This window comes from Hyaena hyaena, unplaced genomic scaffold (genome assembly GCF_003009895.1).
Source record: "Hyaena hyaena isolate Hyena2069 unplaced genomic scaffold, ASM300989v1 scaffold_828, whole genome shotgun sequence".
NCBI lineage: Eukaryota > Metazoa > Chordata > Mammalia > Carnivora > Hyaenidae > Hyaena > Hyaena hyaena.
The window spans coordinates 372,673-397,214 of record NW_024081462.1 but is presented as its reverse complement, the minus strand read 5'-3'; the positions used below and the strand labels follow the sequence as shown (position 1 = coordinate 397,214).

General features: G+C 39.9%; 1 protein-coding gene across 1 annotated transcript in view; it reads right to left on the bottom strand.

Annotated features, from left to right (window-relative positions):
• PDE7B (phosphodiesterase 7B) overlaps positions 1-24,542 on the bottom strand; it is a 141,021-nt gene that overhangs the window by 58,417 nt on the left and 58,062 nt on the right. Inside the window, exon 2 of the mRNA XM_039219693.1 lies at positions 15,407-15,490. Coding sequence (XP_039075624.1) covers positions 15,407-15,490 — 84 coding nt within the window. The remainder of the gene's footprint in view (positions 1-15,406; positions 15,491-24,542) is intronic.

Here is a 24,542-nt window from a genome sequence, read left to right as displayed (position 1 = left end):
ACTTTGAAGAATTGTAAGATTCTGAGAAGTCATGAGTCACTGAAGAAAAACTAAATTGTGCCCTCAAATACTTTTCGTGTTAGGAGTTTCGGGTTATATTATGATCCTTTCAAAATAGGCTATCCATATTTGGCAATTCTGAATTAAGAGAACATTTGATTGACTAGAAAATGCTCATCTTTCAATATAGTAATCAACTTTTATCTTTTAAGACATTTCCCTCTGAGGTGTTATAATCTATTTGCCTATGACTTTTTACAGAAGTACTGAGACATTTTGGCAGTGGTATCAGAAATACTATTGACACTTTGGAAATCTAATATTGTCCCTTAAAGAATAATTATTGCTATAATCAAGAGAGATAAAGGTGATGGAGGAAACACTTTAAGAAAAGAGGTTCTTTAAAAGAAGGAACTTTGTTTCTTCTCCACTGTGGGAGCTAAGCCATTAGAATGGTGCCTGGCACATAACAGGTTCTCAGGAACTACTTATTCAGTGAATAGACAAATGAAAAAGAATGTCCCAGCAGCCTTAGCATATATACCATAAATAAGGCTTTTATATATACAGCATGGCACATAGAACACTTTCAGTAAATATCAGCTACTTTTACAGTTACAATTACAGATTTTGTACTGATATTGGCTTGAGATCCTGGACTCTCTATTTAACAAATTTCAAGCAGAGTTAAGCCCTGGGACCAGTATATGTTGTTTTTGTGAAGCATGTTGAAAAGAAGTTTTGATCTAAGGTACAGAAGGTTAGATTAAAGGTGTTGATGTGATAGGGAATGCATTTCTTTTTCTTTTTTCTTTTTAAATATTTATTTTTGAGAGGAGAAAGGTGAGGGAGGAGAGACAGAGAGAGAGGGAGACAGAGGATCTGAAGACAGCTACATGTTGACAGCAGAAAGACTGATGTGGGGCTCGAACCCATGAACTGTGAGATCATGCCTGAGCCGAAGTCAGACTGAGCCACTCTGGTGCCCCAAGAGTGCATTTTCACTGTATAGCCAGGAATAACCGGTCATGTTTTTGAAACTTAGTTTTAATATTAGCAAGAAACAACCACTTGCTAAGCAAGATACAAGGGAGAGAAAACGTGTTTTTCTTTACTCAAAAGCCCTCAATGATTCTCCATTTTATTTTTTACAAAGTAATTACAAATTGCCATTTAAGATAGTCTCTGTTCTTGTTCTAACCAACCCTTATCATGTAGTAAAAGTTCCAGACTAGTTGAAAAAAAATTTTTAATGTTTATTTATGAGAAAGAAAGAGAGAGAGAGAGAGAGACAGAGAGTCAGAGAGGAGCAGAGAGAAAGGGGGACAGGGGATCTGGAGCAGCTATGCACTGACAGCCTGATGTGGGACTCAAACTCATGAACTGTGAGATCATGACTTGAGCCGAAGTCTGATGCATAACTGACTGAGCCAGGCAGGTGTCCCTCAGATCAGTTTTAACATCAATTCTTATTGTTTTCCCCCCAACCCTGCTACTCCCTCCCTTCACCACTAAGAGTTCACTCTAGGGGCGTCTGGGTGGTTCAGTCGTCTGACTTCAGCTCAGGTCATGATCTCACGGTTCGTGGGTTCGAGCCCCACGTCAGGCTCTGTGCTGACTGCCAGTTCAGAGCCTGGAGCCTGTTTCAGATTCTGTATCTCCCTCTCTCTCTGACCCTCCCCTGCTTACCCTGTCTCTCTCTTTCTCAGAATTAAATAAAACAAACACACACAAAAAAAGAGTTCACTCTAGTACCTGAGGGATACTCACCCTTTGAATAAATTCAGCATTTTCCCACCCCTGAATTTTGAATGCACTTAAAAAAAACTCCACTTACAAAAATCCAATCATTGTCCAAGTGTCAATGTCAATCTCTTTATGAGGTCTTTCCCTAGAATCTTCAGTCATCTTTTCATTGGAATTTCCCTGGCACCTGTCAATTGATCTGGTGTTTATCTGAGTTGTGTACAAGTATTTCTGAAGATGCTTTTTTTCCATCCTGTATCTCTTATAACTCATAGCCTGGCACACAGTAGTTGCTCAATAAACACAAATTATTTGATCTAAATTTGATCTAATTTATCTTTACAAAAGAAGATATTTATTCCAGGTCTTCCAAGGAGATTTTGGGGATAGATTTTTAGCTTTCTGGTCTTTATCAGAATTGTCTCCAAAATAGAAAACAGAGCTAATGTGGGAAGGCACAAAATGAAAGAATGAGAAAAGAATAAGGAAAGAGATGGAGAATTTTCCTTCCTCACATGGCAAGGATTGCGAAAAATAGTGAGTGAGCGAGGGAAGGGGGTATGGGGCTTATAATTATGCTAAGGTAAGTATGTTCTACTTGACTAATTTCTTGGCAACTTGGGAAAAAGGGTGCTAAACGTCTTTCCATTGCCATGGGAAGCAGAGCCAATGGGGAAAGAAGGCCAAGGACGGAACATGGCCCAGGCTCTGCCCAGAAATAAACTAGCTACAGCCACAACTGTCTTCATGGAATGAATTGCCTCCTTTGGATGGTAGAAGGGCGGGTGTGCAGGACAGAGGGCCACTGAAAGGCAGAGGCAAAACCTGTGTTCATGGATAAACATTTCTTATAGATTGTATTACCCACATGGCACAAATAAGCACAGGAAAGAGAAGAGTTTCTGACATGAGGTTATCTCTTTGTTTTGCAGTTTCGTATCTCAGGGAGATGTGAGGGCATGGAGTAGAGCAGGGATTGCAATGGGCTTTTCTCTAATGGTCCATGCTGTGAGAAGAAGAAAAAGCAATGGCATATGTTTAGCCAACCAGGGGTGGGGCTAGGCCACCACGTTGTTGCAGGAATTTCTCTTATAGTGGTACCTCAGCTGAGGTACTTCTGATGATGAGTGCTGGTGGCCAGGTGGAGCACAGAACTAGCTCTCTGGGTGACAATTACATTACCATCAAGCTCAGAGAGTCATTCATTGCCCTGTCTCCTTGATACCCCCCATCCTGAGTCCTACTTCATAGGGAAACTGGAAGTCATTAGGCAGGAAGTTCCTTACTTCTCTGATACAAAACCTAGAAAACTTCCTATTCTGCAGCCATTCTTTTCTTCTTTTTGCCTGTTCTATTAGAAAAACTGCCTCATTTTCTAAGGCCAGTCCCCCCTACCACCTTTTCAGGACATTTTATTCCCAGTTATGACTTTTCTGTCCTATATAGCCCATTGATTTTTCTCAACTAGATATTTCTCACCATAATTTCAGCATGCTTAAATGTCTTGCCCAAAAATAAACCCCCAAAGCCTTCCCTACCCCAGGTTTCTAGCTACTATTTTCTCTCTCCCACTTTATTTACAGTCAGACTTTGGAAAGAGATGTCTCTGATAATGTAGAGGGAACTTAATAAAGATTTGTTGAAAGAATGAGTAAATGAAAGAATGGGAAACTGAAAAGGGGAATAAATCATTCTCTTCTTCAATATAAGTCAAGTGCATTGTACTATTGTGTATTATATACTCTTTCAAGCACTTCTACATATGATCATAAAGAAATGGAAATACGAATACCAATACTAGTAACAGTCCCCATTTATTGAGAATTAATACTGTGTTGGGTACTGTGCTAGCACTTTAGGCACACTTACTCAGTACCTTTCATGATAGCCCTGTGAGGTATATATTCTTCAATCCTTCTCTCCCAGCCCAGGAAGCTGGAGGACAGAGAGGTCTGGACAGCCCTTGCTGTCAGACTCTGACTCCAGGCAACTGTGCAGTAGCCAGCTCCCACACCACCTTCAGGGGAAGTCCTTGGTTTGGTTTTTCTTTCACTGCAAGTGGTAAAAAATTTTTTATACACTTAAGGTAAATTTAAATAAGGAAGGCCTGTGGTTGAATGGAAAAAGAGAATGTTAAAAGACCTGAATCCTAGATCTTAACTCTTCCATTACCTTGCAGGGAGTCACTTGGTGTCTCTGTTTTCTATTTGTTTTTTTGTTTTGTTTTGTTTTGTTTTGTTTTGTTTGTGTGTGTGTGTGTGTGTGTGTGTGTTTGATTGTAAACAACTGAGAAACTGGGCTAAAAGAATTCTTGAGTGACTTCATTTGAAAGTTTTGTCAAATTTAAAGTGCTGTTTAAACGTGAATTAGTACTTTGATTTCATGCACTGTAGAATAAATTTCAACTTAAATGATAAGCTATTATTGTGAAGTAACATACATAGCTTTGATAAATACCTAACTTCATAATTTCCAGTTACTTTTACAAGGTGAAAGTAATATAATGTTTTCTGGCTTAGGGCTGTAGCTTTATCATCTGCATCTTCTTTTTGTTTGTTTGTTTATTTGTTTATTTTGAGAGAGAGAAAGGGAGAGAGAGAGTAAAAAGGAGAGAGAGAATCCCAAGCAGGCTCTGCTCTGTTAGCACAGAGCCCAACGCAGGGCTCAGTCTCATGAACTGTGAGATCATGACCTAAGCCCAAACCAAGAGTTGGTCACTTAACCATCTGAGCCACCCAGGCGCCCCTTCATTTTCTGCATCTTGTTATTACTTTATTTGGAAAAAATATTCTGTCTCAGATTGACATTGCTTTTTCTTTTTAATAAAATCCCATTCATTCTGATGATAAGAGGAATAGTTGCTCATGGTAATAAAAAAATAGAAAAACAGAAAAAAGGAAATAATAGTCATCTAGAAACAATACTTGTTAAAATTTTGGTGCTTTTTAAAAAATGTAGCTGAGATCTTTGTTTAAGATCTACAGTACCCTGCTTCTTTTTACTTAATGTATTATAGACGTTCTGAGAAACTTTCTTTCGATGATGCACAGTTTGCGTGACAGGAAATAACAAACTCCCCGTTGGGAAAAATTAAAGCAACCGGTGGCAGCCTCGAATCTGACTTTGTCACAATAGTGATTCCATTTCCTTCTTCTTTGGGGACAGCTGACAAGTATCCTCCATTGTCATCACCACACCCTTCTCTTTCTTACCAAAGAATACAGGGTAGGGTGATAAAATGAATAATTTGTCACTTGGCACCTTCTACCAGAGCAGTAGGAATGTATAGTTGAAAAGTACTTACGTGTGTGATTATATATTTTCTCATTAGGTTATAGAAATATTTGTTCAATGATATTGAAGCATTTTTATGCCAAAAAGGAGAGTCTAAATATACCATAAAAAGAAAATAACTATTATAATGTAAGAAGAACATTTAATATGTGGAATTATATATATGACACATAAAAGGAATATATTGCATAATATATTGCCTTTAAACATTAAAATTCATATATAAAGATGAATTATGGTCCATATGGTTAGGGGCTTGTGCTCTGGTATTGGAGTTTTTGAGGTGTGAAATTTGACTTCTTTCTTGGGTGACTTATTTTTTTGGGGGGGGCCTCAGTTTCCTCATCTTAAGTAGTAGTGCCTACTTCATAGGGATCTTGTGGGATTAAATGCATCAATGTGTGCAAAGCAGTGTCTGGAACCTAAGAGCTCCACACATATTAGCTATTACTATTATTATTACTTGATATACTGAATGTATATACTGTATGTATATCAAGTAATTCAACTATGTCAGTAGTTCCCTAATACCCACATCCAGAGCCAGGCTTGCTACATCAAGTAGTCTCAGGATGTTTTGTAATATACTCCTCCGAGACTCAAGTTCAATGAGTTTGCAGTTATAGTGGGACCGATGCTTTCTTGGAGATGTGAATGGGATCACAGGGGAGGGACTGAGTAATTAGTCCCCTGGGAAGGAAGCAGGCCTCCCAAAGGTCACAATAGGTGGGAGAGGGGTGAATGAATACTTCCTAGGAGAAGAGGTGGCTGGGGAGGGGTGTACTCAGTAGAGGAAGAAGAAGGTACATCCAAAGTTCAACTACATCTACAGATGACTAATTACGAGCCAGACAGGCTGCTGGACACAATGATCTCATTTACCTCTCACTTCAACCTATTGAGGCTGGTGTTACTGTAAGTCACTGTAAGTAGTTTGTGCATTTTTCTCACACTCACAGAAGAAGTAGGATTCAAACCCACGTCTGACTTCAAAGCACTTTGCCTTTCTGCCAACTTCCTCTGTTAACTGTGGTTTAGAGTGGGCCCTTAGCAGGGGGAATGCAGTGTGCATGGGGCTCTGGGTGAGGCCACCATCGTGGGCCAGGCAGAGGAGCTGCCTGTGGTTGGGTGAGAAGGACTTCTACTATTTCTGGTGTCTGCAGCTGCCCTCCTGTGCTTTCAGGCCTTCAGGAGACCGATAGCCTTGGGGAGCCTTGCCTAAGTAGGATCTCCTCCTCGCCTCATGTGTCCTGTATCTGGGATTAAGCACTTCCCATCTTAAAGCTCTTGTGGTGGCTGTGGTTGGGTGCAGTGGCCTTGGCCATCTTCCCCTGGGGACTTTCCTCCGTAATTGCTGCCACTTTCCTTTGGCCCCAATTCTACAGCCCTCTCTTCTTAGGTTACTTATGAGTAATAAACCACCCAGGTGCCCCAAGGCAATTTGGTTTGCTAGTTAGAGAGAAAATGATCTTCTTGATCTTGCATGTTAACTCTATGATCTCAAGTTGGAAACACATAAAAGATTCTAAGGAGGGAACGGTCTCTATTTTTTCATATGTAGAATTATATATGGACCATGGCAAGTCATTTAAATCTTCTCAAACATTGAAGGTAAGGTAGAAATGGGAGGGCATAACCCCTCATTTTATTTATTAATGAAGTCACAAGAGGTAGGCTATGCTTCCTTCTGGGTAGGAGGCTGAATTTAATTTTATTTAACAAACAATTCATTCTAGCTCAGTGACTAATAGGATAACTTCAATCAAAAGAAACTTAATTTACTCCTGCTTCCCTCTATCTTTTACTGTCTCCAGAAATCCAAAGAAGCCACTATACCAGAAGTACTCTGAGTGGATCAGGGTTTTACTCAAGGAAGTCCTGCAGTAGAAAATGGCCATTTCTCCGTGTTACATTCCAGTGAGTTAGCAAGCCTGCTGGGCTCTGACATAAGCAAACATATTTGTACCAAACAGAATCCATGATGTGGGGTAAGATGGTGTCTTAATTGTGTTTACATAGTTTTTCACAGAGGAAAATAAGTTGCTGGTGAGACATCTTTGTGGGTTTTATTATTGATAATCTTATGCTTTGTTAAATCAAGCTTATTATAAACTAGAATTATAGGGACCCTTGAATAAAAAGTAGCTGTTGATTTTGTGACACCTGTTTCTGGCCATACGGATCATGGACGATTTTAATACCCAAGTGGAACTTCCAAAACAGGCCTTTCTGACCTGTATTGTGGTCCCTTATTAACAGCTTTTTCTTGGACTTGACTTCTGCAAAAAACCTGCCCCTGAGCTCACTATCTTTCCCTAACTCACCCTCCAACTTTCCTCACTGTTGATCTCATCTTCAGTTCTTCAGATGGCCAGACCAACCCCAGGATCTCCCAGAATTCAGTATTGTCAAGTTTTATCTCCTTTTCTCCACATCATCTCTGGATTTATACCTTATTTCTGCTTCCATCATAGTCTGCTGCCTGATCACATTTCTCTTGATTTATTGAGTCTGCCCCTCCTACATATGAGTGTTAGTTAATTTTCTTAAGTACTATTTTATGCTGTCTATGTTTTTCTCAAAATTCTCTTGTGACCTTCTTTGTTTAATGAGTCAAGTTCAAGTTCTTTATCTTGGCATTCCAAGGCTTTCGTTTTCTCTCTAGTCAACATACTTTACTACTTTCTGGACCTTCTCCTACTTAATGACTTAATGTCTCCCATATGTCAGCTCAGTCTCACTTTTAGGCAATTCCTTCACTAGACAACTCTCTATCTTATCTTTCAGAATTCAGCACAAGACAATAAAGCCCTCTTTTCCTGCTCAGAGCACTTCAGTAATCTCTGCCTTCTTTGGTCTCTGATTTATTGTTTCTGTCAGTTATTTTAGAAGTAGATCATTTATGCTCTTGTATAGTCCTTGATTTAATGTATGTTTGTCTTGCCTGTGTAGTGAGATTGTTAGGTTTTTGAGGGTAAAGGAATCTCTAAAGTTTCCTTTTGAGCAGTCAGAATCCTTAGCCTAGGTATAAGAGATGGTAGGTGCCCCCTGCTACCCCAGTCCTTGTTGACCTGAAAGGAATTATTGAGGTATTAGTGTTTGGTGTCTCTGGCAGACTCCAGCCCAATTGCTGTCTGGGGCAAAAGCTATCCTAGCCCCGTGGTTACTGGTGTGGCTCAGGGCACCTTAGCCGCATGGCCTGCTTGGCAGACAGTGGATATTCTATTTGTTGAATGAATGAATGACATCCCAGAGGAAATGCTGGGCTCCCTGAGCGCCCTGATTCAATTTTCTATTTTTTATCACTCATATAAAAAATGAATCCATTAAACAATGTCAGCCAGGTTAACAAAAGGCAGTGGTTGTTTTCAGTTCTGGCTTCGGAAGGTGAAAACTGTTGGGGCGCCTGGGTGGCTCAGTTGGTTAAGCGGCCAACCCTTGGTTTTGGCTCAGGTCATGATCTGGTGGTTTGTGAGTTTGAGCCTTGCATTGGGCTCCGTGATGACAGCACAGAGCCTGCTTGGGATTCTCTCTCTCCCACCCCCCCGCCCCTCCTCTGCTCTCTGTGCACTCTCTCTGTCAAAATAAATAAATAAACTTAAAAAAAAAAGGTGCAAACTGTTTCTTTCTTTCTTTTTTTTTTAAATGTTTTATTTATTTCTAGGAGAGAGAGAGACAGTGTGAGCAGGGGAGGGTCAGAGAGAGAGGGAGTCACAGACTGAAACAGGCTCCAGGCTCTGAGCTGGCAGTCAGCACAGAGCCCGACGCGGGGCTCGAACCCACGAACCGCGAGATCATGACCTAAGCGAAAGTCGGACGCTTAACCGACTAAGCCACCCAGGCGCCCCAAACTGTTTCTTTTTCAATATTGAATGACCTCTCCTGACTTCTTTGAATACCTCATCTTCCGATAAAACTTATATCTAGTTGACTAGAGTTGTTGATGACTCTTTCTTGGTTCCTTAGTTCTTGAAGCACATTTTAGAATGGCTTTAAAAGTATGTAGCCCTCCTTCACTTCATTGTTGCTTTAGTACTGTTCATGTTTTCATTCCTTCAGAATGCCTTCTGTAATTTCCCAAGACTGAGTTAATTGCTCCCTCCCCCAACTTCCCCAAAGTTAATCATGCTCTCCTCTGAATCATGTATACACATACATGTTTCTCATTTTATATATACTTTTATTATACATGCGTGTATTATTAAATGTATTTTATCACATCAGAATGTACAGGCTTACGTCTCTATAAATTTCTAAGAGACAGGAGCTCTGTCTCATTTTATCTTTGTATCTCCAGCACCTGGCTCACTGTCTATCCCAGGAGCTGCTCCATTGATAGTCACTGGTGAATAGTGACAGGGAAGGGGCGAAACGGTGCCGGCAACATCAATTCTGTCTTTTGCAATGCAGTGTCATTTCAGTGGCTAACTATCCCGCTGGTCTGGCACTTCTGCATGTGAAATGCTGGGGGACTTATAGTCAGAAACCCTGGGTGCACATCATGAAGCATGTCCCAGGTGAGTCAGAAAGGACCCACAACCACAATCGATGTCTTGTCTTTCTTCTAGAGGAAGACAAATATTGAACTTTCAAATTGTGGAGTGTTACCTGGCACTCAGGAGAAGTATGAACTATCTCAGCGGGCACTTCCCTTCTCTGTTGTGGGCCATGGGGCTACGGGCCTGAATTTTGGGGGGAATATGATATCATCTTCTCAATATGACTTCTTTTAAATCACCCCGTAACAGTTTTAAGGGGCATTTTTAATTTCATTTTCTTTCCCTTTTTCTTTTTTTATTGAGATTTAATTGGCATGTAACATGTGTAAGCTTAAGTGTATTAGGTTTTGGATTTGATACATTTATAGATCTCAATATGATTATCACAGTGTTAGCTAACACCTCTATTAGGTCATATAATTATCATTTAATTTTTGTGGTGAGAATAATTAGGATGTAGTGCTTTAACAACTTTGAAGTTGATAATACAGTTGCCTGTAATCACTGTGTTGTCCATTAGATTTCCAGGACTTATTTATCTACTAATTGCAAGTTTGTGCCCTTAAACACCTCACCCTGTAACATTTTAATTTAGGTTCTTTACATTTGTGTGGTTCTCATAGGAAACATTAAGAATTACCTTTAAGAAGATTACTAAAAGGCTGTCACCATCTGCTAGGAATTCTTTCTTAGAAAACTGAGTTTATAAGCAAAATGTCCCTCTTTAACTTAAGATGGGGACATCACTTAAGCACCAGATGGTTTGTAACATACTTAGTAGGTTTTGGTTGACAGTTTTTTTATGAATGTATTTTATATATTTTTTTCAGGGTGTAATGTTCTAGATGGCAGCTTTAAAAAAGTATTTGAGTCTCTGGGTCACTTCTCCATAAAAAGATATATATATATTTATATATATATTATGTATATTATGTATTTATATATTATAAATATATAGTATTTATTAGTTCAATTTCAAAAGTAAAGGAAACCCTTTTTGTAGTTCTACTAAAATTACCTCATGCTTGTGTAGTGATAATGGCCCTGCCTGGAGAGGCAGATCTGGAGGAATAGAACTTTAAAGATCAAGATTAGCAAATTAACCAACAGGAAAAGCCAAATAGCCAATTAACCTACTACTGCAAAGTCCCGTGGCTGGTCTGGAGCTCCAGGCTCTCTGTGGCAGCTGAAATTTGCTGCCCTGAAACTTGCAGCTCAAGCTGCCTCGTTCCTTCAAGCTCCACAGTCACTGGGAATGTTTGCTTTGTATGTCACTTCCTTTGCTCAGCTAGTGTGGAAATCACATTGTGTTGCTCTGAAATGGTTGCCATGGGAACATCCCCACCTAGTCATTATCTACTCAGCCTACTGATTATATTAAACCAGGAGACAGAGATGTACAAGGGGAACTGTAACCACCTGTTCTGCAGAAAATTGTGATTGCTTCTGCAACATTGGCCTCTGCAGCCGCACGTTTCTCTGAGCACTCCTCGGTTTTCTCTTCTCTTGTTTCCCTCCAAACAGAGTTAGTAAATGACATAAATCTATAGGAAATTGGCATTGGGATAATCGAGCCATTGCCTTGCCATTCTTCTGGGCCTCTTTTGAGTCTCTGCTTTAGTATCGCAGGGAGAATAAAAATAATGGTCAATCTTTCCTCTCACTCTGTTCTGCCCCACCATGCTTAGAGGTAAAGATAATCCTCTTCTTTAAAGATTTATGATTCCAGTGTCCTACAATGGTGCTGAAGCCACATTTTTCTGCGACTTGACCAGAGAAGCTTCTCAAAGCTCATATAAATGTCTGTTTTCTAAACTGTATAAAATATAAATAGTAAATAACATTGTCTGTCAACAAGTAACTTTATCTTACATATTCTCAATCAAGACATGCATGGATCTGGATGTGTCTGTCATGAGGAGGATTTCCTGATCTTTGTTCCTGGATTGAAAGTGACATTTAAGAGGTATTGTCTTGAAGTAACTTTTTTTTTGCAGGAAAAACTATAAAATCCATTGATTTTGTAATTTATTGTCTCAGCCAGAATACGTAGGGAATGGAAAATGGCATTATTAGTAAGTATGTCTGGAAAACAGGTACAAATTTGAGGCAAACTAGGTATATATTGTCATCTTATATGCAGAATGTAGACAAGTACGTAGGTGTGGTAGTACCATGTCTTCAAAAAATATGGGCATGGATGGGAGTGCAGGTTTACTTCATTGATTGCTATTGGCCCAGTCTCATTCTTGTTAACTGTTTTGATGTCTATAAACTTTATTCTGATACAAGGAAAGTTATTTTATTTATGTTATGTTATTTTATTTTTTTAAGTTTATTTATTTATTTTGAGAGAGAGAAAGGGAGAGCACACTTGAGCTGGGAAGGGACAGAGGGAGGGAGAGAGAGAATCCCAAGCAGGCGCTGTGCTGTCAGCCCAGAGACCCCCACTGGGCTTCACCATGAACTGGGCTCAATCCCATGAGATCATGACCTGAGCCAAAATCAAGAGTGGACACTTAACCAACTGAGCCAGCCAGGCACCCCCAGGGAAGTTATTTTAGATATTAATTCTGACATTTTCTGTTCTGCTATAACAGGTTAGGTTTTGCCTTTTGGGGCCAATGGAGAAGTGCAGTGGGCCTTACTAAGTAATGTACATTTTTGTTATGCATGTTCCAGACATTCAAGACATATGTTGAAGGAAGTGGTAGAAGGAAAAGCTCCAGGGACACTATGGACACGGAGTGGTAGCCACGTGGGTTTCACTAAGCATTTTAGAAGGAAGGTTGCAGGATGTAAACACCAAGGATAGAGGCTATGGTGATTTGGTCTTCCCTATAAATGGTGTTTTTAAAAATATTCCAAGATTTCCTTCGATTTCTATTTTTTGGAATAGCTTGAGAAGAGTAGGTATTAACTCTGATTTAAAAATCATTAGTTTAAAGCCTTAAAATGGCTAGAACCCCAAATGTGTAATGATCATTGTATCTGTAATGCTTAACACAGCTCCAATCACATCCCAGTAGTTTAATAAATATCTGTTTAAATAAATGAAAAAAAACTAAAAAAAAATTCCAAGATTAGGTTCTACCTTGGGAGACAGAACAAAACTGCAAGCACCTGAGGAAAATAGTCTTTGGTGTCTGTCTGTACTTGGAAAGAATGACTCAAAATTAAGGTAAATGATACAAAAACAATCACTTTATACTAGTTTGGTATGTACTGTGTAGAACTGGAAATAATTGGTAAAATTAAGAGTTTTAGGAAAAGGTCACAAAAATGTATCTTTAGGGCTTATTTTTAAATTTTTAAAGAGGTATGTTTCAAATGTTTCCCTCTAGGCAGAAAGCACACACTAACAAATCAGGCAGGCAAACCCCAATGAGAACATGAATGACCTTAAAGAGAATTAAATAGGCTCTATATAAAGTAGTAGGAGATGTGACAAATACATTACATCTTAAGTGACTGTACGTAACACAGAAAGAACACACCTGGTTCTACCTAGTGACAAGTTGCTTTAACTGCCTACTAACCTAGGAAATTGTGGAGAATGACTACAGTAATGTTATCGATTGTATTTTCAACTCACTAACTAGGTATCCCAGCATTTGACAATGGAATAGACAGTACCACAAATAAGGAAGAATCTTAGAGGGCTTCAGTCCAATCTGAATGAACTGCTGAGCAAAATATAGGGGATGGTTGACATTTATAATTATTTAATATAGTCTTTTTGAGGGGATCCTTCGATCTAGTTGGACAGATCTTCAGGATCTTGTAGTCTGTTTAGGGATGTGTTCTATACATACAGGGGGGAAAAGTAAGTCCATTGGAAAGCAAAATACAATGAAGACAAGTTGGTAGCGTTTTTTAGCATGTTTTACTGCTAAAGAGATGTGAGTGAAGGAGTTATCCACAGTGCTGTGCTGAGCAGAGGAGAAGGGGAATTTCAGAACGGATGGCCAACACTGTTACTTAATGTGTGGAAGGTCTAGAGCAACAGATAGAGTGAAATGGGGGTGGAGGGGCAGAGAGCATCCCAGGCCAGGGGAAGGAGGCTGGGGGTGAGTCCAGGCACTAGGAAGTTTCCAGAGGACCTTCAGGAGAGGGATGACAGAATGGCACCTACTTTTATGTGATTTGTTATATGGTGAATAATAGTGTAGTGAAATATTACCTGCATTGGTTTTATACATTTTTTTCAGTTTTTTTAATGTTCTAAAAATAAAACAAATTATAAAAAAAACCCAAATCCAAGTGTTACAAAGACCTATGATGTATATAGGAAAATTATTCCTTAATCCCACTTGCAAAGAAAACTGCTCTTAGCTGATGTTGCTTACTAACACTGGGATAATTTAGAAACAGATGATATCATTTGGAACCTTGGAATTATTATAAAGACAAGTATCTCCTATGTTTCCTAATTTGTTCATGCCTTATATTAGAAAACATGATATAACATCTCATCTAATATTGAAAGAGACTGTTTTGATTATTTTCTCCACCTCACACTTAGTATGTGAAGCCATTAGACAGTCCTGATCTCTTTGAGACAGTGAATTAACTGGACCCTCTATTCATTCCCATCTTACTTGGTGGAACCATATGCCTGGAAACTGGAAACCAGTATAGTCTAGTGACTGTCAAAAGGGGTAACTTCCATGAGTAGTTGGACCAGCCTATTCAGGGTCATGAGGAAAGCTGAGACACCATCCGAGCTCCCCATAATCTGTATCCAATATTGCATTGGGTTAGCAAATCAACTGTGTCTTCTAAAATGAGTTTTTTGGGGGCCTGGGTTGGGAGGTCATCTCATATGGAACGGTTACTCCAAGTCTCTGTGTCCCAGAAAAAGCTGAGAAAATGGATCTTGCACATTGCTATGGAAGTTTAATAAGCTAGGAGAAATACAAGCATCTCTATTCCCTATTGACCTTTTGAGGATCCAAGGATAGCAAGTTTTGACTTCTCCTAGTAATTTTTAGGGGTCGAGGTAAATCAAATTACCTTTTCACTGAACTTGTTTATGCCAAAGGAAACTAATACTCTGTGGGTGCAACCCAGCACTTTGAAATTTATCGATGGGAAGTGGTATGAGAACCAAACACTGAAAACCTTGAAGCAAACTGTGAAATTTATCCAGTTTCTCCCCGTACCGTCCCCACCCCCCGAGTCCAAAGTGCAGCATGATTGCGATAGAAGACATGCTATCAGGCAGGGTGACTGGTCACTGGTTTCCAAGGGAATTTGAAATTAACAGAATTATGGAGAGGTTGAGCAACACTCCAAATAAGGAGTAATATATGAAGGGGAAAGGTAGAAAGAAATGACTTTCCAAGGTAGTCCTAATGGAGGAAGCAGCAAGTGCAGACTACAAGGGCTCAGCCATGATGGAGAGCTTTCCCAGGAATGCAAGAACAGATTTCAGGGACTTCGATGAGACAAAGAAGGGAGAATTAGACAGTGGATAGTTACTAAGGGCCATATGTGAGTAGGTTTCCCTGTGGGGTTTTAACAGCAAAATAGAATCTCATCTGGTCTAGTTCTGGATGAAGGTGGAAAGAATGTGCTGCATGATGAAAGGAGTAAGTTTCCCTGCATAGGGCTTCATGATTTTTAAGACATTTTGAAAGCTGAAATGATCTCATTTGATTCTCACTAAAGCTCTGGGAGGTAGGTCAGTGCCAGAATCACTTCACTAGGAAGGAAATCTAAAGACAAGGGGTTAAGTTCCATTTGGGAGGGGAGACATGGAGGAAGGAAGGCAGACCTCCAAGGGTTTTGAAGTTCAGAGGGAAGTGAAATTTTTTTTTTTAAAGAAAACATTTGTTCTTTTCCAGGTACACTTGATTACTCACTGTTAAGTAGGCGGAAGTCAATGAATGGGTAGGAGCCACGGCGTTCAGCAGGAACCCCCGTCTGACCCCTTAGTCGTACATCTCCTAAAAAACAGAAAATCCAAACAAATGCTTGAAAACGTTGCCAAGTATACTCACTTTTCCTCTGTAAATCCTCTTACTCTCTTATGTCACTGCAACCAACACCAAATGACAGGAGGAAAATGATTTCAACTCACCTTGCTTAAGGGAGAGCTGTATGAGAGGGGATATTTAGAGAATGCTAAGTGTAATGAACTTGGCAGTACTCTAATACATGAAGCAGCACTCTGCTCTTTTTTAGATTTGCCTGGAAGATGGAGCTGTGAAAATTTTAGTAACTTACAAAATTCCCATAGTCTGAGGGCCACAAAGAGGAAGGATCTGAATCTGGGAGAACAAATGATGTTCTCGGATTATAACTTTTATTCTCATTAGAATGTTTAATTGCCCAGTGTTAATTCTCTTGGTTCCAGCACAGTTGTTCTCTGACTAGTGTCCACTGCTCTATTCCCCAGACTATCACTGACCTGCTGTAGAATGTGCTCAGTGAAGGCCAGCCCAGCTCCACGTACTTTTAGACACTTCTCCACCCCCGTATACAAAATAGTCTGTGGGGCTTGTAGTGCTTATTCATTTGCAGGTTTTCTTTAATGTCTGCATTCACTCTTCTTTTTGACGTGTGTTCTGCCTTCCTGATCAAGGGAGGGATTGACATAGAATGGAAAGATCATGTACTTTAACATGAAAGAGACCTTGGACAATCTCGGCTCAGGCACTTGCTACCTGTATGATCTTGGGAAATCTATTTCTCTAAGCCTCAGTGGTTCAAACTGTCATTGGTTGGAGAATCTAAAATAACACTTGCTGTCTTGCAATAAATGCTGGGTTTACTTTTATTCCAAACTCCTACAAAGCAAGAATCATGCATATTAATTATGTGTTTTATGTGTTTTGCATTTTTCCGTAGTGCTTTGTGTATTGTATGGCACTTAGCAGACTCTAAGTGAATGTCCTCTGTTGACAAGAATAAATATAAAGACAAAATGTACCAATAGCACAGGAAATATGAAATTAGAGGAGAAATAAAAATACATGAGATATTCTGTATTTCTGGAAGAACCGAATCAGGGAAGGTTTCAATTCCACAAGTAAGGGGTCCACTCCCATAAACCACTCTTTCCCAGACATGAGGTGGCAGTGGGGCCTTAGCCTATGACTAGAGAAAAAGGACAGTCTTCTCTCCTTCATTCCTACCCCCTGGAGTTAACCAGGGCTTGGGCAAGATCCCCTTTAGCTGTAACCAGTGCCATTGGCAATGTTTAAACTATCCCTTACAGATGGGCGTTGTGCATATTTGGGCTTACAAACTGCAAGCTGTGAGCCCCTGGGTTATTCTGTGCTTTGAATTTTATATTGGTGCCTTATTTAATGCTTTGTATAATCTGATATTATAGTGCCATATTGATATTAAGGGATGTTACAATTTATGGAATCAAACGAAGTGGGAGGAGGAAGAAAGAGATGGAAAAGTATTTTTATAAATATGGGTATCATCTGAGATCAAAGAAAGGAATGCTGTTAGCATTTGGCAAGTTCATGGGGTAGACGGCCAGCAGTTATAGGAAAGCCACTGGGGAGAGTTGAAGGGTTTTCCTGTCTTCAGCAGCTTGTCTTGAGCACTCCATGTTTATAACACTCCAAAGAGTTTACAAAGCACTTTCACAAACATCACAGTGTATTTATTTTCTTGTTTATCTCATTGGATCCTCACAATAGTCTTGTGAGGAGAGCCACTATTATCTCCTTACTTTATAGGTGAGAAAATGGAGGTTCAGGACGAAAGCTCAGGACTGCTGTTCACCTACTCAGCTCTAGCCCAAGGCTCAGGCCCTTTACAGATATTCAGTAGATATCTACTGATTTTGATTGATTGAGTTCATGGTGGTTTAACTTATAACTAGCAGGGCTGGTCCTTAAATCTAGGCTTCAAAGGCAGAGCTGTCTCCTCAATACCATTGGTTTCTAAACCTAAGGAGTATGTACACATGGTTTTTTAAAAAATCACAGACCCTCACGATAGGTGAAATTTAGCAGCCATTGGGAAAGTACAGCATGTCAGAATGATATAATAAATTCAGCACTGCCTAAATGATTGACATTTTCTAAATGATAGATAGGTGTATCTTATGCACAGATAAGTCTGTATCCATTTGATCTATGAAGACAGCTAAGCTTTAGGTTTGTTGACCCATTGTGTCATCTCTGAGGGCTTTTCTGAGGGGTTTCAGGCTCACCAGTTGGAAATCAGTTGTCCACTAGTACTTGTTTTTCTCAGTATTAGCAAAGCATTCTTCCTGACTTTGAAGTTCGGAGGGTACCATTTTCCCAGAAAACTTCTGTATACTATCAATAGAGGTTTTAAAGCCTCTGCCAAAATTTACAGGTTTTTCCATCTGACAGTCTAAGGCAGAGGATGCCCATTGTCATGTAAAGACAGGAACATGGAAGAGATGTTTCCTAAACATCACATGGCAGGATGGGTAAAGGGAAGGCAATATGTGAATAATTCAGAGACTCCTGTTACTGAGAGGATCAATATTTCACCATCTTGGGTGACTGCGGGCAACTCAATAACCACTTTGATGTCCAGTTTTCTAATATTTAAATTAATTGGCATAATTACAGCAGCTTTGCCTCCCTGACAGGGTTGTTGTGAGGAAATTATAAGGTGCGTGAAAATAACATGATGGTCAACACTTATTGAATCCTTACATCATGCATTACTGAATATCATCTACCAACAACCCAGCGAAATAGGTGTTATTATTAGACCATTTTACAGATGAGGAAACTGAAGCCAGTGGAAATTTGATAATTTTTCAAAGCTCACAGTGTTAGTAAGTGTGGAGTTTGTGCTCAAATCCAAAATTGGCTCTTCACCCTTTTCCTATATCATCGGGATACAAAATCATATAAACAGTTAAGCATTCATTTTTTATTGCCCAACGTATGCTTTGATTGCTATTTGCCAATAAACCAAATATATATTCATCATGATTCCAGGAACTTGAATACCAGGGGAATCCACCCCCCTTGATGAATTTGAGATTCAATCAGATAGATGTTGTTTATTTGAACAGCAGTCCAGCGGAAATGAGCTGAACGAGTAAGACAACCAAATCCTGTTCTGGATCAACAAGGCATCTATTATTTTCAAGTAAGAGATGGAAAGCAATTATTAAAAATATTATTCAGGAGAACTGAAATTACCTAGCAACTAATTTAATCAAGCTCTTAATTAAATAGAGTTTTCATGATGTAAGGCCATTTTTGGGAAAAAGAAATGTGAAGTAAGTTGATAGCAAAGACAACTTAAATAAACAAACAGAAAAAAACAAATCAACAGCGACAACAACAAACTACCAAACCCATACCTGAAAGGTTCCTTCTCAATGCTCCTTCTGTCTATAACTACAATTACAGTCTTGGAAGTGGATTATTCATAAACCTAATGATAGTTTTTAGGGGTAGTAAATAATAGTGCTTAAAAAGGCTGAAATCATGTTAAAACTACTGGTAAGGCAGGAGGCAGGACAATTGTAAGTGGGCTAACAAAGCATTTTGGACATTTTCAACACGGAAAGGTAAATACAAACAAACTAAGCAGTCCATCTCCTGAGCATTCGGTTTATTTGAGACTGCTGAGGTAAAATTTATGTTTTGAGGATATAGTTCCAATATAGAAAGCTCTCCTCATTCTCCCTGCTTTTATTAGCCCCTTCTGATACTAAATTGCTTCAATATGCTCGTGGGAAGAGAGAAATAATTCAGTAACAACCGCCCCTGCAGGAGCAGAGGCCACTGGGCTGATGTCCGAAAAAGAGAACAAGTAGCGTCCTGCTGCACTGCTTTTTCTGGCCTCTGGTCTCCGGCAATCATCTATTTACCTAAGGCCTTATATCCAAGCTAAACAATTATTTTGACTATTCATTAGGCCCTTGTTTCACTTAAGTAGCTTTTTTTTTTTCTGGCAAGCGAAAGGTGCTGTGGAAGCCGGGTCGGAAGTGTTGACAGCTCAGAGTCGTGTCCTCAGCCTGTCTTTATTGTGTTCCAAAATGAAACAAACAGCAGGGAAATTCTTATTTTGAAAGGGCTGCTTCTCTTTTGCCCCTTCAGGCCGAAAACATAACATGTCGTCCTTGGGTATTTAAGGCTGCAAACACAGGCAGAGAGCTGAGCTGAGTGGCTCCAGGAGCCAAGACCCGGGGACAGCCACTCAGCCTCCCAGGGGACGAGGTTCCGGGATGAACCTCTTGCCCACTTGGCCTCTCGGGCTGTCTCTGTTTAATAAAAGCTTGCGCTGGGGAGCAGACATTATGTGGCCTCTTATGTAACTGGCAAACATGGTGGAGACTCTGACAGCGATGACAACTTACAGTGGCTGAAACATGGACCCCATGACGAGACCCAGACTCTGGCCCCAGTTGTGGGGTCAAGGTCACTTCAGGGTGGGGGAAATGGGGTAGGAAAGGAAGGGAGAAGTGGCTACTGTGCTCCGAGGGCATCAGAGGCAAATGAAGAAGGCAATGATAACAGCTGCAGAAAGCACGGAGAGAGATTCACAGCAGGGGCGTTGCTGTGAACAAGGAAGATGAACTGGTGATACAGTGTCAGAAAGATACAACCATGGAGCAGCCCAAATATGGTGCGAGAGAAGAAGCTTTCGTGAAAGCTATTCTTTTGAGCTTCCTTAGACAGTACTAATTCATGTCACTGCTATAAACTTGCAAAATGAGGGCAGAGAAAACTCAGATCCTCAGATTTCAGACAGGAGCTTTCGCCAGGCTGCACTGCCTCAGCTGGCGGCTTAGAACATTTCAGAAGACTACTCTCAATTAGCAAAATGAATTATTTCTTCTGAGATGTTTATCTAGCTAAACAAAGAGGAGGAAGGTTGTGCAATTTGATCACCCCGTAGATTTATGGGATAGTACAGGCAGCCAGTTTAGATAACTCAGGCAGAGATGATTGTCCTGAGTGCTCTGAACTTGTGTGAGATCCAAGATGGCTGACAGACCAAATTTCCCATTTGAAGCTTCAATCGTCTGCTTTACTATTCGGAGTGAGGCTTGGCCTGTCTGGTTACTAAGGACTAGGTGTTGAACTGGCTGAGTAGGAGGCTTCTTGTCTATTGATCTGTTGAGCTAATTGTGTATTCCTGGGCTGTTGCTGAGAGGGCTTTATGTGTAGGAAAGAGACAAACCAGGAGTTAGTTGGCCAAAACCACAGTTCTGGCAAAAAAAACCAAAACAAAATCAAGTTTTCCTTGCATGTGAAAAAAAAAAAATTTCTTTCTTTTCTTTTTCTTTTTAAAAACCTTGGTCTTAGGGCGCCTGGGTGGCTCAGTCAGTTAAGCATCCGACTGGCTCAGGTCATGATCTCACGGTTTGTGGGTTCGAGCCCTGCATCGGGCTTTGTGCTGGCAGCTCAGAGCCTGGTTCCTGTTTCAGATTCTGTGTCTCCTTCTCTCTCTGACCCTCTCCCGCTCATGCTCTGTCTCTCTGTTTCAAAAATAAGTAAACTATAAAAAAAAATAAAATTTGGTCTCTATATCAAAGTCAGAGAAAGGAGAAATTTCACCAAGTTAGAGTCCCCAGACAATACTATATATATACTACTTTGCAATTTTCACTTAGACTTATTAAATACTTTATGACAAAGGTGCATTTTGGGACTTGAATGTTACAAAGATGAATGTATAAATAACAGTGCCTTTATTTTCTAAAGTAGGTGAGGTAGGGTTGAACTCAGACTAGATATTCTTCAGCTTGATGGTTATACAGAAGGAAAATGAGAAAAAAAAATTTGAGGAAAATAAGTTACAATCACCAGGAACACAGGAGTCTAATAAAAAATAAGAAAGATATTGAACAAGAAGCAGCAGAAATGCTTAAAGAGAATTCCAAGAAGCTGTAAAAGAACTTAAAAGAACACAAAGAACATGTCCTCTTACAAAGATTGAAAGTAAGGGGAATAATCTGCAGAATCATTTTAGGGAATATGTGATCTGGGTCTGCCTTAAGTAATGAAAACACTGATGTAAACTTGCACATTATTCACTTATTTCTGGCAGAATGCTTTTCTATTTCCAGAATCCCGTCAAAGCAAAGTTTATTGTTTTTAAATAAGTGTTATACAGTGATAAATGTAGATATCTCTGTTCCTGCTCACACCCCACCCCTTCATAATGCCTGGCACGCTGTAGGCACTCAAAAAATAGTAACGATTATTTGTTGTTACTGTTCTTCCGAGATTTCTGCCCCTCATCTCCCCTCTCCTAGGATAGTCATTACCATTTAGGAGGACTTCTAAGGCAGGAACTGTTTTAAGGACGCTACACGTATGAGCTGGTTTAGGCCTGATGACAGTCTCCCTGAGGGAGATGTGTGTTTCATCCCCTTTGTACTGAGGAGCGCAAGGAGTTTACAAGTGGCTACATTGGGATTAGAAGCCAAGTGGCCTCGGGAACACTTGCTCTCTAATCACTGCTGCACAGGGCCACTGTCCCCATTCTCCACAGTAGTGACCAGTGCAATCACCCATGACATTATTATGGTTTCCTTTGATCTTCCAGGCTCTTTCTCCTCTCTGTGCTGGGTAGTTTAGGGTTATAAAAGAGAGTACCAAAACTATGTCCCAAAGAAAGACAAATGTTTACCCTGGTGCTTTTCACGGGAGCATTGCGTTCCCAGTATGAAAGGAATGCTGTGGCCCGTGTCATGGGAACCCATGAGGCCCCAGTGGTGGAAGTTAGACCAGAGGGAGTCTGGACCCCACTGCAGATGTAGGCATCTTGTAGGTCAGTAGAACTTTTGAGTAAGCGAGTCAGAAAACCGGTCAAATCTAGAGCTAGCTCTGAGCGGACCCCAGATCATTTCAGTTCATTTTTACAATGCTCATTCACAACATTATACAAAGTGTTGGAATGCAGGGGAGGAAAAGGGAAATAAAAAGGACCATTGGATGTCATCTTGGCACTTGGATAATCATCTAGAAAAGAGTCACAGAAATGAGCAAATATAGTATATGTTAGAAGAAGTCTAACATTTAGTGGCACTGGGACATTTGGGTTTGCATCCCTCTCTCAGAAACATTGTGAGGCTTTATGATTTTATGTGGATAAGTAACTTGAAAATTTCTGGACCTCAAATGGTTTCCTAGCAATCCTATAAAATGTTTCAGTTGGTAAAATTGAAAGATAATTATTTAATGTTTAATTTTTAATTAAATATAATTTTTAAACTAAAAAGTTTTAATTTCAGTACATTTAACATGTAATTTTATATTAGTTTCAGGTGTGCAATATAGAGATTCAAGGATTCCATACATTACTCAGTGCTCACCATGATAAGTGTATTTAAGTCAAATATAATGTTTACATTGAAAGTTCCTTCACATTTCAGAACTGTGGTTGAAGGAGTGATTTACACTCTTATGCCAGATTTTCAGTAAGCAAGTTTCTCACAGACAAGAGATTTAAATGCATAGTACTAGTTTCAGAAACCACTTGATATAGGGAGAGATGTACTTTGTATCTGATGAATGTGTTAGCTTTCTGGAAAAAATCTACACAAACACACACACACACACACACACACGTGTACAAACACACAGAAGGAGAGGTGGGGAAGAGAGAGAGAGGAAGGGGAGAAAGAGGAGAGAGAGGAGGCCAGAGAGAAAAACTGAATCCTGGAGCTGAGGGAGAGGAAGGTGTCAAGCATAATTCCTAGATTTCTGCACTGCATAACTAGATGGTTGTGCCAATCACTGAAAAAAGGAATTCCAGGGGTGCCTGGGTGGCTCAGGCGGTTAAGCGTCCAACATTGGCTCAGGTCATGATCTCACGGTACGTGGGTTCGAGCCCTGCTTTGGGCTCTGTGCTGACAGCTAGCTCAGAGCCTGGAGTCTGCTTCAGATTCTGTGTCTCCCTCTCTCTCTCTGACCCTCCCCTGCTCACACTGTCTCTCTTTCTCTCTCTCAGAAATAAATAAATCATTAAAAAAATAAGGAAAAAAAGGAATTCCCGAAGAGGCATTATTTTATGTTCTTGATTCAATGAATGATATTTAATATACATGATACTTCTGATACATGGTGTTTTGGCAGACAATACAATAGTGAAGAATCTTGGGAACAGTCTTGGCCTCATGGAGTTTAGTCTACTGGAAGGGACACTTATGTGTGTAAATGTAAATGTGCAACTTTGGATAGTGGAATAAAAGATACATATATTGCGTTAATAAAGTTAATAAACTTCACCTTGCCAGGGAGGTTGTTTTAAGCTTTCCTGAGGAGGTGACATTTAATCTGAGATCTGTTGAATGAAAGCAAATTAATTTGAGGTGAACATATGTCCTGATTTTCCCTGGAAAATTCTAATTTACACCTGTTGTTTTGCCTGGTGTAATTAGCAATAATGTCCCTTTCACACCCAGAAGTATTCTGATCGGATCATACATTACATGATCACCCTGAGCGCAGCAATCCAGGCAGATAGAAATGCATTTTCTAAGGTCCTCTGGCAGGAAGATGGCATATCTGAGGTACCTTAACAAGAGGAAGTGCATCACAGCGAAAAGATCAAAGTGGATGCTGGGCGTGGGGAGCATGGTGTAAAATGAGGTTGAATAGGTGTCAGGACTTTGTAGGATAGGCTGACAAGTTTGACTTTATTCCAAAAGAATTAGGAAACCATGGATAAGTTTAAGGGAATGATGATGTTATCGGATTGGCATATTGAAAAAAAAAACAACTTTGGGTACAGGATACAGAATGGATTGGAGAGACAGGAATGACGTTAAGAGATTGTTGTAATAGTTCAGGTGCGAAAAGATGGTAGCTTTGAGTAAAGTGGTGGTACTGGTAGAGAGGTGAATAGATTTTAGAGATATTTAGTAGGTAGAATTGATACATGGTAAGGAATAGCATTTTAGGACTGAGGGAGAGGGAAATGGCAAGGATAATTCCTAGATAGGCTTCCACAACTGGATGACTGATTGTATTTATCATAGAAAAAGGGAATTCCGGAAGGGCCAGATCTGGGGGGAGAATCTCA